The sequence below is a fragment of the Corvus kubaryi genome, unplaced genomic scaffold (genome assembly GCF_017639235.1).
Source record: "Corvus kubaryi isolate FWS band 111438036 unplaced genomic scaffold, C.kubaryi_AGA036_p1.0 137, whole genome shotgun sequence".
Lineage (NCBI taxonomy): Eukaryota > Metazoa > Chordata > Aves > Passeriformes > Corvidae > Corvus > Corvus kubaryi.
The window spans coordinates 12,128,809-12,146,052 of NW_024580671.1; the positions used below are offsets into that span (position 1 = coordinate 12,128,809).

Genomic DNA, 17,244 nt, shown 5'->3' on the forward strand with positions numbered 1-17,244 from the left:
GATACAGATGGAAAAGATAAAAACCGGGACAAAGTTTCAACCTTACATATCTTGATACTGGAGCTGTCAAACTTTTAGAGGCCCCAGGTTCACAGTGTCTAAGATGTCTATAATCTTTCAGGTGAACATATAAAGGTGGGAGGGAAAGCAGTGTTCGTGAGCAATTTTATGGTTGCTGCTGCAGAGTACGGAGGTGTTAAGCCTTCAGTAATTGAATCCGTTGCAAGGTCCGGGCTTACATATGGAACTTGAACAATAGGTATTTACTTAAATTACATAGATTACCTCAGAGATGTGGAATCTGTACGCCCTGCCCACTTCCCTGAACCTTTGGAGCTGGGATCCTGTGGGGAACATAATGGGCTTAATTACGGTGTCTGGACTAGCCATGTAGGACCCGGAAGGCAGGAGTTAACCTCACCTCACCTTTTACATGCCAGTGACCCCAGGCTTGGCGGGGAACCCCTTGGGGCCTCTGGAGCAGCTTCTGGATTACCACGACACGCGCTACTTGGTGCGATGGCAAAGGGAAACTCCGCGTGAGCAGGGCCATGGTGCCCGTGCCTTCCCACCTCGGCCCGGGCGTGGGACGCTCAGGGCACGCAGGACCCACTGCCCACTCCCGCCCGCCCATGGAGAGGCCGAGGACGGCAGCAGGATCCCACAGTAGCGCCCGCCGTGCTGCGAGGCCGGCCATGTGCTCCGGCCCGGGGCGGGACGGGGGCCCGGGGGTGCCACCGCCGAGGCCTGGCAGCAGCGGGGCACGACGCCCTCCCACCCGCAACCCGGCCCGTCATCTCGCACCCCCGGGCCCGCGGGGCCCGGTCACGGCTGTCACATGGCAGGGGGAGGGGGCTGCGGCGGGGCGGGCCGCGCTCGGGGCTCCCCCGGCCGCGCGGAGGCGGGCTGAGGCGGCGGAAAGTTTGCGGAGTGGTTGACGGCGTTGGCGGTGCTGCGGTCCCTTCCCGCTTTCTTGTCTTTACTTTTTTCTACGCCCCCGTCTCCCACCGCCTTCCCCCCCCAGCAGCCGCTCCGGGGCATGAGCGGCAGCCGCCACCCGCGCTAAGAAGTAGGACGTCGTGTCGCGCCCGGCTCTGTCAGTGGGGAACGCCAGGGACGGGAGCGCGGGCAGCGGCTCCAAGCCCGCCATGCTCCGCCAGCCCCGCACGGCGCCCGCCGCTCTCCCGGCCCTGCTCCTGCTCCTGCTGCTGGGCGGTCGCCCCGCTGCCGCCCGCTGCCCCGCGCCCTGCCGCTGCGCTGGGCACCTCGTCGTCTGCAGCCGCCTGGAGTTGAGCCGGCTGCCCGAGCGGCTGCCGCGGGGGGCGGTGCAGCTGTGAGTATCGGGGCTGCGGGCACCGTGGCGGGCCGGGGGCGCCGGCCCGCCCGCCATCTTCTGCCCCTGGGGGCCGCGGACGGGCGGGCTTTGAGGGGAGCGCGGGTGTGGTGGCGGCAGCGAGGTGCGGGAGCGGGCAGCGCCGGGGTCGCGGCCGAGCTGTCAGCGGGCGCGGCGAGGGCGGCGGCGGCCGCAGCGGGACGGCGTCCCTTGGGGCGGGCTGCGGCCCCGAGCGGTGGTGGCGATAAGCGCCGGGCTGAAACGGGCCCGGGAGCGCTGCTCAGTGTCGGAGAGGGCGAGGAAAAAGTTCTGTTGAGTTTTTTGGACAACGTGCAGTAATCATCGCTTTAACGCTGATCTGTGTGTCGGGGAAGGTGCTATCGGTTTTCTTCGCGCAGCTCTTCATTCCTTGGGTAGTTTTGGGGCTGGCGATGGTGCGGGCCCGCTCGGCCCGGTGCCGCACGGTGGCCGAACCCCTGGCAGCGCGAAGCCAAGTGCCAGCTGAGGAAAAGTTACTTCCAGTGACAAACTTCTACAAAGCAAGCATAAATTAGGTCAGCTTTCTAAAATCTTGAAAATGGCCGAGGGACTCCTCACATTTGTTTTTAATCGCTTGCCATGGAAAGATCTTCTATATTACTCGTATTAATTTTCTATTACATTTTCAAAGCAGATCGAGATAAGGGCTTTAAAGTAAACAGGAAGACTTTCAATTAGCTGTGGCTAATTCTGTTCAATTGCCTCGTCTGGAGGTCATGCTGCTTTACTCATGAAATGTGGATGGCTGTATTGACACCATATGGAACTGAATACAGGCATGGCTCTGGGAGTTGAATAGGACTGGTATAGGAAAGTGTGAAGGGAAAGAAACTTTTTTTTTTTGTGTATGTGATTGAAACATACAGATCTAACGCTGGATCTGCTTTACATTCAACAACTGGTTTTGCTTTCTGTTATATTCATGCCTCTTATTCTTTTGAACTGTTTCAGTATGCCCTGTTAATTTTTCTTACAAAAAGTAAGGATTTTTTTTAATTTATTAAGGTAGGCTTTATAGTCTAGTTTCTTAGCTTTGCATACATCAGTGCTGTTAAAATTCAGATGCGGTGAATAAAAACACAAGGGGAGAAATCACAGAACTTTTAATTTTTTAGAGATGCTTTAAAAAGCATTTTTCCTTAGCAGTAATCCAAATTTGTCTTTTCCACTTATGTTCCCGAGAGACAATAAAGCACATTGCAGGGCTTTTTGTTAGCACAAGGAACATTTTTCTAATTAGAATTCCCTTGGTAGTGTAAATTGCCCTTATGTAAGTTCACATTCCTTTAAAAGTGTGAGAAAATAAGTTCCGCTTGTATAAATAAGCTTTGGTCTGTTGTAAGAAACCCTGCTGTGATTACTCATTGGACAGCTGTGTCACTTGCTTTTAAGCTCACAGAAGTACATCTTTGTAGGTGTCACCAAACCATGTGGTCTGGCCACTTTTGTGTAAATATTTCTTTTGTTTGTGACAAATGCCTTAGAAGTACCCAGCTCTTTCTTCTTTCCTCTCTTAATAAGAACAAGGAAGAGTGTGGCGTTGTCTGTTACCTCCAGCTACTCCGGTACTTGGACCTGGGATTGTGCAATCTGTAAGATAATTAATGCGTTCAGCTTTACATACGCAAAAAAGGTTTGACTAGTCTGGATTATTGTTGCAACAAACTGCACATTACAAATTGTAAAAGACTGTTGATGAATTTTATTGCTATATGTCTACCATGTTTTCCATGGAAGTCTATAGTGGTTATAGCCAAAGGCTAGTAGTTTAATTGTAGGCTTTCCTGTCCTCTTGAGAAAGCAACAGGTTTTTTTTTTTACTGCGTTCTCAGCATATGCAGGCGAGCTCCCCCAAGCAGGAGAGTCAAAGCTCTTCTGCCTGAGAAGGTCTAGGCCCACGTTAGGTTTTACACCTTCCTTTGCCCACCTGCACTCGCCCAGATGGAGAGCGGGTTTTTGAAGCTCTTGTTGCATTCTTTCATGCCTTTTTTTGTTCAAATTCCCTGCTGAAGTAAAATGAGTGTGACCTCAGAATGGACAAGGAGGGGTAAAAAAATGAGCCTGAGTTATGTCCCCTTCTTGGTGCCAGGTGGGAGTCTACTGCTTTGTATGGAAGTGGCTTCACAAAGTGGAGTGTAAACAGGCTGTAATTGCCAACTTCAGTGCGATTTTAGCCAAAAATACCTTCTATTACCTTGCCTTCATGAGAGGTAACAGTGTGCCGAACATTGATAAACATTTATAATGGCTTTGTGTACAGATAGTTTTGAAGTTAGATTTCCATTTAATTCCAGGAAATTAAATCCAGTCCAGGATTCCTGATACTGCAGGAATGTGGCATTGTTAGAGCTGGTATAGCAGAACTGGAGGAAGAGTGTTGAGCATTGGCCAGTGTCCTCCATGTGTGCGAACTCCCACTGGCACGGCTGAACCCTTCACCAGGTTCACTCAGGAATGCTAGAACTGTCGGTGGGGCAGGAGGGAAAGTCTGAAAAATGGTTTTCACTTGTGTTTGTATTACATCTTTAGTATTTACATTTTATAAATCCTCTAGTTCTCTACCAGAATTGCCCGAAAAAAAAGCTGTATGGTTTTCACAGCTGTTTTTCAATATTTTCCAGACTAAAGCTTGAACATAGCAAGCTGATTTATGAGTCACTTTGGATCAGTGTCTTAAAACAGCTACAGCCTGGCTTTTTGTTTTTCAGCTCTGCTGATTTCTGCTGAATTAGCAGCTGTATAGGCCCCAGTGGGACTGATTAAGGAACTGTTGCTGGATTTGCATTTTAAAATTTGACTTGGGGCTCAGGTTTCTGAGTTCTGTAAAGGAAGATGATGATAATTGTGACTACGTGTTGTAAATTAAGTTAGAGTCTAAAAGTTATATCTATAAAATGTGTGAAGAAGCACTTGCCCTCTCCCTCTATGCATTAGGCTTCTTTTGAGTTTTTAATCACACAAACATTGATGTTCGGAGTTAAGTTTCAGCTAATGCTGAGACTTGTGAGTTATAAAAGATGGTCATACAAACATAACGCAACATAGAAAAGAGTTTCTTCCGTAGAACAGGTTCTTAGAGGGCAAAAACTATGGCATGCTTTTTCAAGTGGAGGCAATTCTACTTAAATGTCCGATCACTTCTATTTGTGAGGTGAAGAACAGCTATATGCTTATTATTGCTGTAAAGAATTTCGTAATATGCATCTGATTTCTGATGTTTCAGAGTGTGTTCTATCTTCTATGACTCAAAATTCTAGTAGCAAAAGTGATCACAGAGGGAATTTTCTCCCCCCTTGTAATGTGGTTTTAAAATACAAGGAAAATTCAGAAATGGAAGGCACATAGTAATAATCTTTGTGTTTGAACATTGTCAGTTCCATTTCTGTGAAGGAAAAATAGAATTTAATTTTCCAACTTTTTCTTTATACTAGTTATAAGGTGTGCCGAGAAATGCAGTTGACTGAAATGTACTTGTAGCTTTGCAACTGGGATGATAGACTTTTATATTTTAAAAGTTCTGCTGATCCAGTGCTTATAAATTTGAGAAACTTCTACAGGCTTAAGCTTCAGTTAGATTATTAGTAAAAGGCAAATATTTTAACTCTTGGTTCACTTCCAGCCACTCTGTTTGAACTTAAAATGTAACTTGCAAGGCTTTTTTCCCTGAATTTTCATGAAGTTTCTTATGCCAGTAGTACTGAAATAAAGTTTAATAAAATATTTGTAAACATGTTTTATGCAACTATTGGTAGACAAGCATGTGTACTGTATGAAACAGGCAATTCAGTATTGTCTGGAGGGTTGGGGGTTTTTTGTTGTTCTTTTGCTTTGGGATTTTTTTTTCCAACCTGTATTTGACAACCTGCTGTAAGTAAACTAGGCATAAGAAATTTTTATGTACATATTTTTTAAAGTAGGTGCTACTTGGAAACTGTGAATGTATCTTTAGTGTTAAAAAACAAACAAAAAAAATTAGTTTGAAACCTAGTGTAAGTTACGCTCACAGTTGCCTTGATAGACTCCAGATGGATGTGAGCTTGAGCTATGAGTGAAAGTGTCTGGCTCCAGTGTGGTGATCATGCACAGCAGTGGTTGTAATTGCAGGATTTTTATAGTTTAAGGACTCTGCCAGACTTTTTTTTTTTTTTAACATGTTATAACTCCAGCAGAACAAATCTACTCACGTCTGTTACTGTCTGGTAGGTCCTTTAGGCAAACATGCTTTAAATAAACCTTTTGCAGAGTTTTTAGGTGAAATGAAGAAATGCAGGTTTTTAGCACTAATGTTGAAAGCTCTTTGTTGAAATAATTACTGATTCCTAAGTCTTGTCTGAAGCGTGAACAACAGTAACATGTTAGGCACTAACAGCCATAACTTAACTGAATTTTGGCTGTTTATTTGCATAGTTCTTATAATCCCTACAGACTAAAGCCAAATACTGAATTAAGTTTAAGGGCAAAAACTGTCTCTACTCTGCTTTAAAGGACGAAGTTAGATTGCCATGTAGATTTTTGTAGCCACATACTTTTTCAGTATTTACACTTAAGAATGCAGTGTGAGAATTTTGAATCTGTGCAGCTGATGCCTTCAGATGTTAAACAAAGGGATTTTTCTCCAGTGTATTGCCAGGAGAATGTTTGCACTAGATTTTTAGGTAGTGAAAGATGCAGTCCTCTAACTTAAGTGTGGTTAACCTAATTAATATACAGGAGAACTCAAAATCATAATGGTGAAACTAACATTAGTGGACTTTTGAAAACATTGACACTGAATTGGTTTTCCATCATTAAGAGGAGGAGTCCAGAGCTGAGTCTCTGAAAAGATCCCTTCAGGCCACCTGAAGGTGGTAGAGTGTGTTCCCCTTCTCTAGGTGACTCTCCTCCCACACTCACCCCCCTTCTTTTGTTCTGGAAAATGCCATTCACACCGGTGGGTCTGCTGTGTGCACTCTCTTGTGCAGCCCTGGCTTGGGAAACACAGAACATCTCTTTTCCCTGCCTGTGGCCCTGAGCCAGGCGCTGGTACCACAGCTCAGCAGCCCACTGGGCCTGGTCCAGTTGGCTGGCTCAGAGCACACCTTGCAGCCAAGTACTGGTGGTACCCCTCATAATACCCATATGTGCCTGGGATTATTTTTTAAACTTAATTTTTCTTGTTACTGTTTTTTTTTTTTTTTTTTTTTTAACTGCCAGCTGCAGGCGAGGACAAAAGTGACAGTGAAACTGTCCTGGCAACATTGAACAAGTCAGCTGGGAGAATCTAAAATACAGTTTTACTATCCACATGTTCTGCTGAGGAAACCTAGGTGCCTGGCTGGGTTGCAGCATTACACCTGTGTCTGAGGATGTGGAGTCATGGGTGCGGGGAAACTGGAGTTCTCTGCATCTGTGGTTTTTCAGGGCTTAGTCACAGAGCAGAATGCCTAGCACGGACACTGAACTTGGCTTCATTTAAGCCAGTTCTGGTCTGTGTGCAGCAGGGATATGCTGTTCATCAGGTTTCTTCACTTCTGGAACTGTAGATGGAGAGTATACACATCCGTGGCAGTGAGGCCTCTGTTTGGCGTGCTCAGCACAGATGACTGTACTGAGTCATCTTACCCAGAAAAAGTGAGGAATCATGTAGTTTCCTCATAGATTCAACTTGAAATAACACTTTGTGCCTGTGTGGCTTGATGAGGACCCCAGGTGTGGTGGATGACTCTTTAGTGCTTAATTAGCATGGGGAAAAGTATCATGAAGTGTGTGCAGTATTTTTTCAAAAGCGTGCTTTTTAAAGCAACATTTACCTGATGCTGCAGCTGCTCACTGCTGAGGTGTGCTGATTAATTTCTTTATATGTCTGCATTACAAACACTCAGTGGAGTGAATTTAAGAACTAATTTTAAAAAATACAGGTTTTGTTCGCTGGCTTGGATAAATGTAGTGTTTTAACTTCTAACAAATGCTTGCAGATGGCTGGATTGATACTGGTGAGGTAGTGATAGTCTGTAGTAGGGGAACAGAAAAGTGCACATTTTGGTGGATGAGTGACTGAGAAGGAGGAGGACTTCAACAGATCTAGTCACGGTTACAAGATGAGTTGTGAGTCTGTACCACTTCTGTAGAGGTTTGGAGATGTGCAGATTTGAATTCCTGCAACTAGCTTTTCTGTCTTTTACTTCATGGTCACTCTTATTTCTGTTACGTTTCCAGTACTTCTGAGGCTACAGCAAAAATTTATTAGGACTCTTGTATGGTGTCAAGTGTTTGAGAGGGCATAAATGTTTGAGAGGGTAAAGATACATGGCACTGTAAGGATAAGTATTTCTTGTGGTCAACAAAAAGTGTTGCATTTTTAGTACCTGGCTTGTTTCACAGCAAATGCTACAAAGGTGTTAACAAGATTGCATATTAACTGCATCAATATATGCTGGGGATCTTCAGTACAGCATGGGACAAGCTAAGTGTTCGAGCTACTTCTTCAAGTGTAATTAAGTGTGGTATTAATATTACTAGTGTACAGACATCTTAAAACTCAGAATTAGCCCTTGCCATGTCTGTTTTCTTCTGCTATTTCTTAAGATCTCCATTAAATTTGGTTATGTGGAAATGGTGTCCTGAACTTTTGTGAAAGCATGAAAATACAATTTCAATTTATGGACAGTCCTCATTGTGTATTCGTGAGCTATGCATTGCTTTAGAGACATTAGTGAGAAGAGTAAATGGTAGAAATATTATGATTAACCTAAGGAATGAGACTGCAATGACTACTGGTTTTTGAATTTTTGTTGTTAAAATAACTAGAAGGTTGTTTTAGCCATATCTTTCATTGTGAGGGGATGTGGGAGAGGGGTTGCTGGTGTATCTGAGTCAAAATCTTAAGATGTTTTCCATGGGTCTTATGCACATTCCAATGAACAGTTCTACATTGTTCAGAGGTACAGGAATTTCTTTGACACTGCTAGCAGTGATCAAGGTATTTGCATTTGAATTTGTATATTTATACCTTGTATAAGCAAATGAGTTTCTATTCTAATTTTACTAATAGAAAAAAATCTTTTTATGTACTTGGAGACAAGTGAGAACATAATTTGGATTGAAATTGTACTGCTTTACGTGATATTGTATGGCAAAACTGACAGGGTGTTTGTTTTTGTAACCTCATAGGGACTTAAGTCACAACAAATTATCTTCAATCAAGACCAGTATCTTGGATCACCTTCATAGTCTTCAGGAAGTGTAAGTTAATTTGTCTTAATTAAAAACCATACCAAAACATAAACCTCAACCAAAAATACCCAACTTGGTGTTTGTGTATGCTAATTGTATAGTTATTTCTCTAGGGATAGTTGCTTGAACAACAAAGATACTTGCTGTTCTGATATTTTACATTAAGTGAAACTGGAATTATTTTTTAATTTTGAGGTGACACAGTTCAGCAGTTTAGCAAGTCCAATGTACATACTTCTGATTAACATCAAAGCTAACTCTCCCTTTTGTAATATTAATAGGAAGTTGAACAACAATGAACTGGAGATCATTCCAGATCTGGGACCGGTCTCGGCAAATATAACTCTTCTGTCTTTGTAAGTGAATCTTACTCTTGTCCCTGGTTAGTGGAACTAACTCTACAGGGTTCATGGAAATGGGTGCATTACCGAGATTAAAGTGAAATAATTGGAAATAGAGCGGCTTGTGGTTAGGAAGTTGATTATGTCATGTTATTTAGTAGTTCTTTAAAATGTGTATAATTGAGCTTAATCCTTGTCGTTTTTGTGCTTCCCAGATACAAAGACTGCATTAGAATTAATTTATGTTGTAATAGTGCCCAGAAGCCTCAGTCCTATTTTGCTAGGCACTGCACAAACATCAGTAAATGTTACACAAACTTGTATAGTGCTGTCTTTAAAACAAGACTTATACACTGTCGTTATGCATCTTGGCTGAGATCCTGATGTGTTAAATCATGGCAGAATTCTATTAATTTCACTGGACAGTACAGGGAAATCCCCTTGAGATGTAGCTTCAGAACAAGTAGCTAGGTTAGAAGATGTTTTGCCAATGTCTTGAAAAATTCTTTTTGAGCCCATTTTAATGGGTGCCACATTTTTTTATGACTGCAGTTAATACATAAAATTGTAATACATGATTGTGTCCATGTTCATTGCTTTGCATGAAAGAAATGAGTAGGTTACTTGGTGTTCATTTGTAATATTAGTATAAAGTTGTAAAAGGCATGTAGGGCCAATAACAGAAAAAGTTGATTTTAAAGGAAATTTTAGTCCTGATGTTTTAAAGATAAGTCAGTTGGGTTTTTTTTCTGTGATTTAGTTTCAATAAACTGTTGAAGGCAGGTGTAGAAAAGTAGTTACTATCATACTATTAGTTAAAAAAGGAAGAAGAAAAAAGGAAAAAAATTAGGAAAAAAGAGAAGACCTGGTTTTCATGTGTGGGGTTTGTGTTTTATCAATGGGAATCTAAAAAAGCTATTAATATGTAGCCCTCTGGCCAAATCCTGTCCTTGAATACAAGTTGCAGGTTACCTTTCTTGAAGAATCCTGAAGGGTTGAAACAATACAATAAACTTTGGAAAGCTGTTCAGTTAATTAAATTGATCACTATTCAATTGCTTACATCTGGTGATTTATAGGGGTTTGTTTTTACTCTAGGCCTAGGTCAGCTAAGTCAGCTGGTGCAGCCGCTGTGTCTGGACTGCTCTGTTTGAATAAGAACTAAGTGACATTTGATACTGATGTGGTTTCTTACAGATCAAAATCAGAAGAGAATGAAAGAAAAAGCAGATGGTGTCTGACAAATAACTGTTGAATTTAAGCACATCTTTTATTTTGCAGTACCATTGCCGTTACCTTTACAGTGGCATGGCATTCTGTAGTTTAAGCATCTAATTGATCTAAACATTATATTTCATATTACCACCTTGCTAAGGTCTTTTTTACCACAAGGCTAAAAGTACTAACATAATAGTAAAGTGGTTTATATTATCTTGCTTTACTTCTGAATTCTTAGCATCTCTCCTTCTCATGGACACTTAACAAGTTTAGAGGAACCTAAAATCATTCTTTTGCAGCTGTGCAAAAATTTTGGTATTCCTTTGAGAGAATAAATGACTATCAGTCACTGTTGAATTGTTTGTTTCATATCCTTAGGTCCCTGGCTTGGTGCATTTACTTAGGTGGTCAAACATGGAGAAATCTTTGTTAGATCTGTGCTATGCACTGTATATGCTAACACGTGAAAGAAAAAAAAAAAGTATTTTTTAAAAGCTGTTATCACAGTACTGATGCAGTTAAAGTTGCTCTGGTTGGGTGTTAGCTTGTTTTCGTTGTAATTCTATGTGTGGAGGAGGAGATTACTGAATATAACTGTTCTTCAGCTGAGACTTAATACCTATTCTATGACTACAGCAGAGATTGCTTGAGATTAATATGGCAGAAATAATTATTTTAATGTTTTGTGTTAACTTGTGAATACCAGTCTACAATAGTTAAGATAATGGTTTGTTCTGTATCAAAACAGATGAACACCGAATATAAAATTAGGGTGGTATTGTATTGTTCAAAAATAAAGTGTCTTGTTTCTTTTGCACCGGTTTTCTTTAAAACTTAGAGTAGAGTCATAGAATTGTTAAAGTTGAAAAAGACCATTAAGTTCATCAAGTCCAGCCATTAACCCTGCACTGTCAAGGCCACCACTAAACCATTTCCCTAAAAGCCACATCTGCACATCTTGTAAATACCTCCAGAGATGGTGGCTTAATCCCTTCCCTGGGCAGCCTGTTACAATGCTTGACAACCTTTACCATGATGAAATTTTTCGTAATATCAGTCTGAACTTTCCATGGCACAATTTGAGGCCATTTTCTTCTGTCCTATTGCTTGTTACTTCAGAAAAGAGACTGACACCCCCCCCTCCTCCTTTCAGGTAGTTGTGAGAGTGAGAAGGTCTCCCCTGAGCCTCCTGTTCTTATTAGTTGGATGATATTTATGTAAAGATATTAAATTTAATTTTATAGAAAATAGTATAAATAAAGAGAAATAAACATACAGCTGTTTAGCATAAAAATATATATAGTATTGTGGTAGCCTAAACAGACAAAAAATCTAACAGGTTTTTTTTCTAGAAGTGAAAAAATTACGTGCATTTGTTTTTTCTGTGGTGGATGTTATTTGAAGGGGTTGAATTGAACTGAGTTAATATATCTAAGTCATGCAAAGAGAGCACATACGGAACAAGTAGAGTTTAAGTTTTAGAACCACTCTTCAGAGAAATATCTGATGACTTTCTCCAGGATTTTAAACTTTTATAAGAAAGGAGCTTGTGGAGCCTTTCCAAAGCAAACCAGTTTCCATGTTGAGTCTTTGTTCTGGCATTCAAATAATAGCATAAAAGAGGGTGATAGTCTTCTGAAACTTGATTACACTTTTTACGAGATACATGTATGTTGGTTCATTACTGTCAGTTGAAAAGCCAGCTGGTTTTTTCCAAGGAATCTTCAAGGAATGCTGTAGAAGTAGTACCCTCTTTTCTTGCCAGTATCTTCATTGCTGAAGAAGCTCTCTTCCAAGATGTTTTTCTTTCATTTAAGAACTCTCACTGAGCTGGGTAGCCTTAGAATTTTACATGTTTTGCAAGAATCCTCTTGCCCTGCAGAGGAAGATACACTGCTGGTGTGTCTCCATAACAGTGCAGGTTAGTCCACACAGCCATGTGTGTCTGAATTCTTTGAACAATATAAACAAGCATGGGTGGATTATCATGTTAGTCCAGTTTCCATTTCTGGAGCTACCTCATTTCTAGCTATCTAATTGATATTTTATCTAAATGAGATATTTACATACTAATGAATTATTCAGGATAAACATACCCAGAGCAGGAGATGGTCCCAGTCTGTCTGTAACATGAAACAGTAATGCTAACATTTTGTTTTTACTGATGCCTGTTGAGGGTTGAACATCTTGGGAGTGAAAAGTATCAGGCAGGCACACCCCCTCACCACTACCCTGGGAAGGTGTGTCAGTGTGAAGGAGTGAGTATACAAGGATATTCAGGCACACTCTTTATTACACGGCTGGAGATATCTGTGATTTTATTCATGTGATGAGTATGTATCTTGTTACATGTCACAGGAGAGCATGTGAGCCTCCTGGGAATCTGGATACTACTGTGACCTACATGGGTGATAGTTTGGGCTGTATCTGGTCAGGAGGCTTAGGTCAAGTTTTTGAAAATTATATTGCAGGGTGTTCTTTTTGCACAGCCACCAAGCACTTTTATACCTTGTATGAGAGAAGGCATGAAGAGGGAAGTTCAGGTATTTGCTGGAGACTGTCAGCACAATAGCTCTAGCCAGGAGGCCAGGTCCCCCATGTGCTGGCAACATAAGCTTTTGAGGAGAGTATTGTATTTAACAACTGATTACCACAGATATATAATGTGCAGACACCACACACAGTAATGTAGGTGTATTTATCTATCCCTAGAAGGAAAATAGGTTAGATGTTTTCTAGTTTGCATTCCTGAAATAAATGTAAAAACAGTTAAGTTAATGTAGAATTGCTTTAAATGGTTGTAGTACATTCTTCATTTATTGGAGAAAAAAAAAATTACTTTTTACTGTTCGAAGATAGGTGGATTGCTTTTGTGCCAGGTGCAAAGATGAGTACTAGTGCCCTCATTCCATGGCAACAAGCAAAAGTTCTGAGTATTGTTTCCATTCTAATGACATTGCTTATCAACAATGTACCAGTTCTGTCCTATTCATCCTAAAAATCTGCCTGAACCAGTGATCTTGACACATGAGAGGAAAACTAATACTGCCTTTTTGGTCTATCACAGTTGTAGTTTTGGATCTAGGGTAAAAATCCAGAAATAGATCGAAACTAAATAATGTAAGTATGATAGCCTTGTATAGAAGTCCTGCTTGGTTAACTACCAACTACTATTTGCATAGAGGTTTTACTTTAAAATTCTTCTGAAAATGTTAACTACTTTTAATGTTACTAGTGCTTTGTAAGGAGACAGTGATTTGCAAATTCAGCGATGTTATTTAAAATTTTGTTTAAGGATATGCAGTTTAGATAAGAAACCCATGCTACTTTTACTTGCAGAATTTTTAAAAATACATAATTGTAGACACCATCCAACATCATCAGTACACCGTATCCTTGAGTACTGTGGAAAATGGAAGGTAGCAGCGACTATGAAGAGATGGAACAGCTTTGAGTATTAAAGTACCCTGCTTTTCCAGCTAGAATTTTTTGTTCTTATCAAAACATATGTGTAGAGCTAATATTAAAACCCCCATGTTTCTCATTACCCACATCCAGGATATGTAATGTAGTAATCCACTTGCAGTTAGTAGGGATGAGAAAAGCTGTACATGCCCAAGTCTTCAGTGGGTATAATGAAATTCTAACATTAGAGTAGTTTTCAACAATGGAGTGTTTTAAATAAACTTGTAATTTTACATTTTATTGAATAGGAGATATTTTATTTAAAGGCACTCGTGTATATGGTGTAGGTGATTTAAATTATGTTGTAAGGACTGATCATGTTAGTCTAGAACACAAACAAAATATTTGTTCTCAGTAAAGCCAGAGATGAAAATGCAAAAGTCGTGGTGTGGAAGTTAAAGGGAGTATGGATGGTTCACAGTTCAGGAATGTTTTTCAAGTCTTACATTAATGTGTGCTTTATATTAGGTTCCTGCTTCACTTTTTTTTTAGAATGCGAAATCTTCTGTTTATAAGAGGCATAATGAAAATACAAGATAGTAGAGGTTTTTCTCTGCTCTGCTGGGGGAACCCTCCGACTCTGTCCAGGAAGCATTTAAGGCAGTGACCATTCACTTTTGAATTCTGAGATAGCTAAAAGTGCTGCCAAAATTCAGGCAGTTTTTTGAAATGTGTCCACGTGTTTGTTAGATGAACAGAATCCACAAGCCACTTCTCTGAAGGTTTTCTACAGCCTTTGGTTTGTAATGTCTTTCTGTCAATATGTGCTGAATATAAATTCACTGATGTTGAATACATGTCTTGTATCCTGGATGTTTAAAATGAACAAAAAGTATTAGCAGAGAAGGTCAGAAGATAAAAACAGGACAAAAAAACTGTCAAGTAGCCAGTCCTAGGTGACTGCACAGGTCACAAGTTTTTCTAGTACAAAAAACTGTTTCAACCTTATGTGTAGCTTTCTGATCAGCCACCACAAAATTAGTGTGATTACTTATCTTTTTGCACAAACATAGTTACAGCAGAAAAGTGGCAATTAATCACTTCTACTACTGAGAGGGGACTTTTTTTTTTTAGTATTGTGTGTCCCTTTCTGTTTAAAATGTGGAAAAGTGTATTTATGTATGTTGTGTGATAATGGGCATCCCAGATCAGGGTTCAGATAGTCATACTGAGAAATAAAATCCAACTAATTGAAGCAAACATGCAAAATAAATTACGTATTTGTCCCAGCTGGCAGTTTGTAAATAAGAGTGATAGTTTGCACTTCGTGGCAGTAACTTAAACCCCTGTGAAGGGCCTTCAGTAAAGACAGAAGGGTTTTTTTTTTTCGTAATCCGTGTGTTCAAGATTGTTTGGAATAGGGGTAGGTATGAGAAATTTGCCTCCTTGTCATCTCACAGGGGTCTGGGAGTGAAATCTGTATGTAAAATCCAGGAGAACACTGTCTTGGTATGCATTTAGAAAGATGTTTTGATGAAACTCCTGAAAATGAAAGCTTACATTCAGTAGGAGTGGATGCCTTTCCCTCCTGTGCTTGCCAGAGAAAGTGGTATTGTTTGTTTATAAAGCTAGCATGCTAAACTGAAGTCTGGATCCCAGTATTAAGAAAACGCTGGTCAAGTATTTTACATCCTTGTCATCTCTTCAGCTACCACTTTATTATGGGAAGGATTAAGATTTGGATGCTGCCTGGAAGAGTTTGTTTTGAAGAAGGAGTGAAAGAAAGGATAGAGGAAGGCCAGACTGGGCTTCAGGCATAAGGCTACTTGGAGAATGTCCCAAAAATGAGAGTGGTGGTAAACCATGTGTGACTTGGTCTGAAGTTGTGAGCAAAAAGCTAGAGCGAGGAACTTACTGGAATTAGTTCTTGCAGTCTTTCACATTTGGTGTGGAGACTTAAGAGGAAATAAATGAAAGAATCTGAAAAGGAACCTGGCTTACTCAGACTTGCAGACATGGAAACTCAGTTTTTATGGCAGCAATTTAGGCTGAATGATGGGAAAGAGAAGTATGTAGAAACCCAGAGTTTCTTGTAGCAAAAATATAAAGAGTGAGAGCCTAGATTAATGCTTTTGCAATGAGAGTGGAAAAGAATGCAAACTTTGATCTATTTGCAGTGGATAAATCTGTCATGATTTTCTGATCACAGTGGTAAAGGAAAAGGTGAATTAAAAAGAGTAGTAATGGACTACAAAAACAGAGAACACTGTTCTGATATGACAGAATGGAAGAGTGGTAGGAATTTTACAGAGGAGTAGGGCATACGATATGGAAGAGAAGTGAGAATGAAATTAAGAGGTCAGGCAAAAGCGTTTGGATTATGTTTTAGAGAATTGGTGGTGGTGATTGCAGTAGAGCAGTGAAATCACTGGGGCCTTCAGTGAAAGAAGTGGATGGGAGAACATTCCTCACCTTGTATTGAAGTTAGGGATACATCTAAAAGGGTGTGCAGTCTAAACTGGCTGGACTTTGGTCTGCACCCTCTAAAAGGAGCGGCTGCTCTGTAACAATAAAGGATAGGTGTTTTTACCTAGGAACTCTATACATTAGATTAGAAAAATGATTTATAGTACTGGAGGGCACTATGGTGGGTTTAATCTAAGTCATATTTAAAGTTTTCCAAGATTTTAGCATTAACTGTCACAGAGCACACCAAGCCTGCACTGGGCTATTATTCCTGCAGTCAGCTCTTGCCAAAATAGTTATGCCTGCATTGCTTTTGTTTACAGTTGTTAAAATAAAGGGATGAACTTACACATTCACTTGTCTATCACATGCTAAGTAATTGTGATTATTTTGGAAAAGCCAGAAAACTGAATTGGAAACAGACATCAGGGTATTAAGAAGTGAGTTTGGAAGGAAAGCTTAATTAGTTGCATATTGGTACTGTGACTGGAATCAGGAGAGAGTTGTTATGGAAGTATCATGTGTTTGAAAGTTTGGATTTGCCTCTTTGTTTTTGATGATGAAGACATATCTGATCACTGAGTTGTTTCAGTCTATATCTTTCTCTTCCCCCTTTGCCAGTTTATGTTTGATTTGGGAATCAATAAAGCTTTGGTTTCAAGTTTTGGACAGGGTATCAGTAGCCTACAGAGTTCTGAGTTTTCATTTTCTATTTGATGCCTGTGTACCATAAAAAACACAAAATACAAAAGCAGAGTCTTTCTGACATCTGGCTTGAAAGAGGAATGAAGGCATGGATCATGGAATGAAGGAGACCTTCAAAAGAAAGAACAGCTGCTTGCCGCAAGGAACACAAGAAGCTTGTGTGTTAAAGAGTCATCAGACTTGTAAACCTACCAGTAGAACTGGAAGTGAGCCAGAATCTGGGCTCCATTTCTGCTAACTTTGTCTTGGAGACAAACAGTTTCACTTGTAATATTTCTGTGACTAACACTTGCAAATATTTTAAAAAACCCCCAGACTTCCCTTAATTCAGTCCAGTTGGGTGTCTTAATGGTGAGAAGAGCATGTAGTCCCATTCACATCAGAGACTGCTTTCTTTTTTCAGGGTAGTGTTCAGCTTAAAACCACAATTTCAGTATTTTAAATGATGTAATTGTTCATTGCAATATGTTTCAGTAGTCAAATGAGTAGAAATTGAAGAAAAAAAGGACATTTTTGATCTTCTGG

General features: G+C 40.5%; 1 protein-coding gene across 3 annotated transcripts in view; it reads left to right on the plus strand.

The window, feature by feature from the left end:
- The first annotated feature begins 942 nt into the window (after positions 1-942).
- Positions 943-17,244, plus strand: part of LRIG3 (leucine rich repeats and immunoglobulin like domains 3) — a 43,067-nt gene continuing 26,765 nt past the window's right edge. For 2 of the 3 annotated variants that reach the window (XM_042017891.1, XM_042017892.1), the window contains exons 1-3: positions 943-1,333; positions 8,522-8,593; positions 8,866-8,940. In XM_042017891.1, the coding sequence (XP_041873825.1) occupies positions 1,149-1,333; positions 8,522-8,593; positions 8,866-8,940 (332 nt within the window). In that variant the 5' untranslated portion in view covers positions 943-1,148. Of the gene's footprint in view, positions 1,334-1,574; positions 1,888-8,521; positions 8,594-8,865; positions 8,941-17,244 lie in introns of those variants that run through there. The other variant, XM_042017893.1, reaches the window with a different exon arrangement.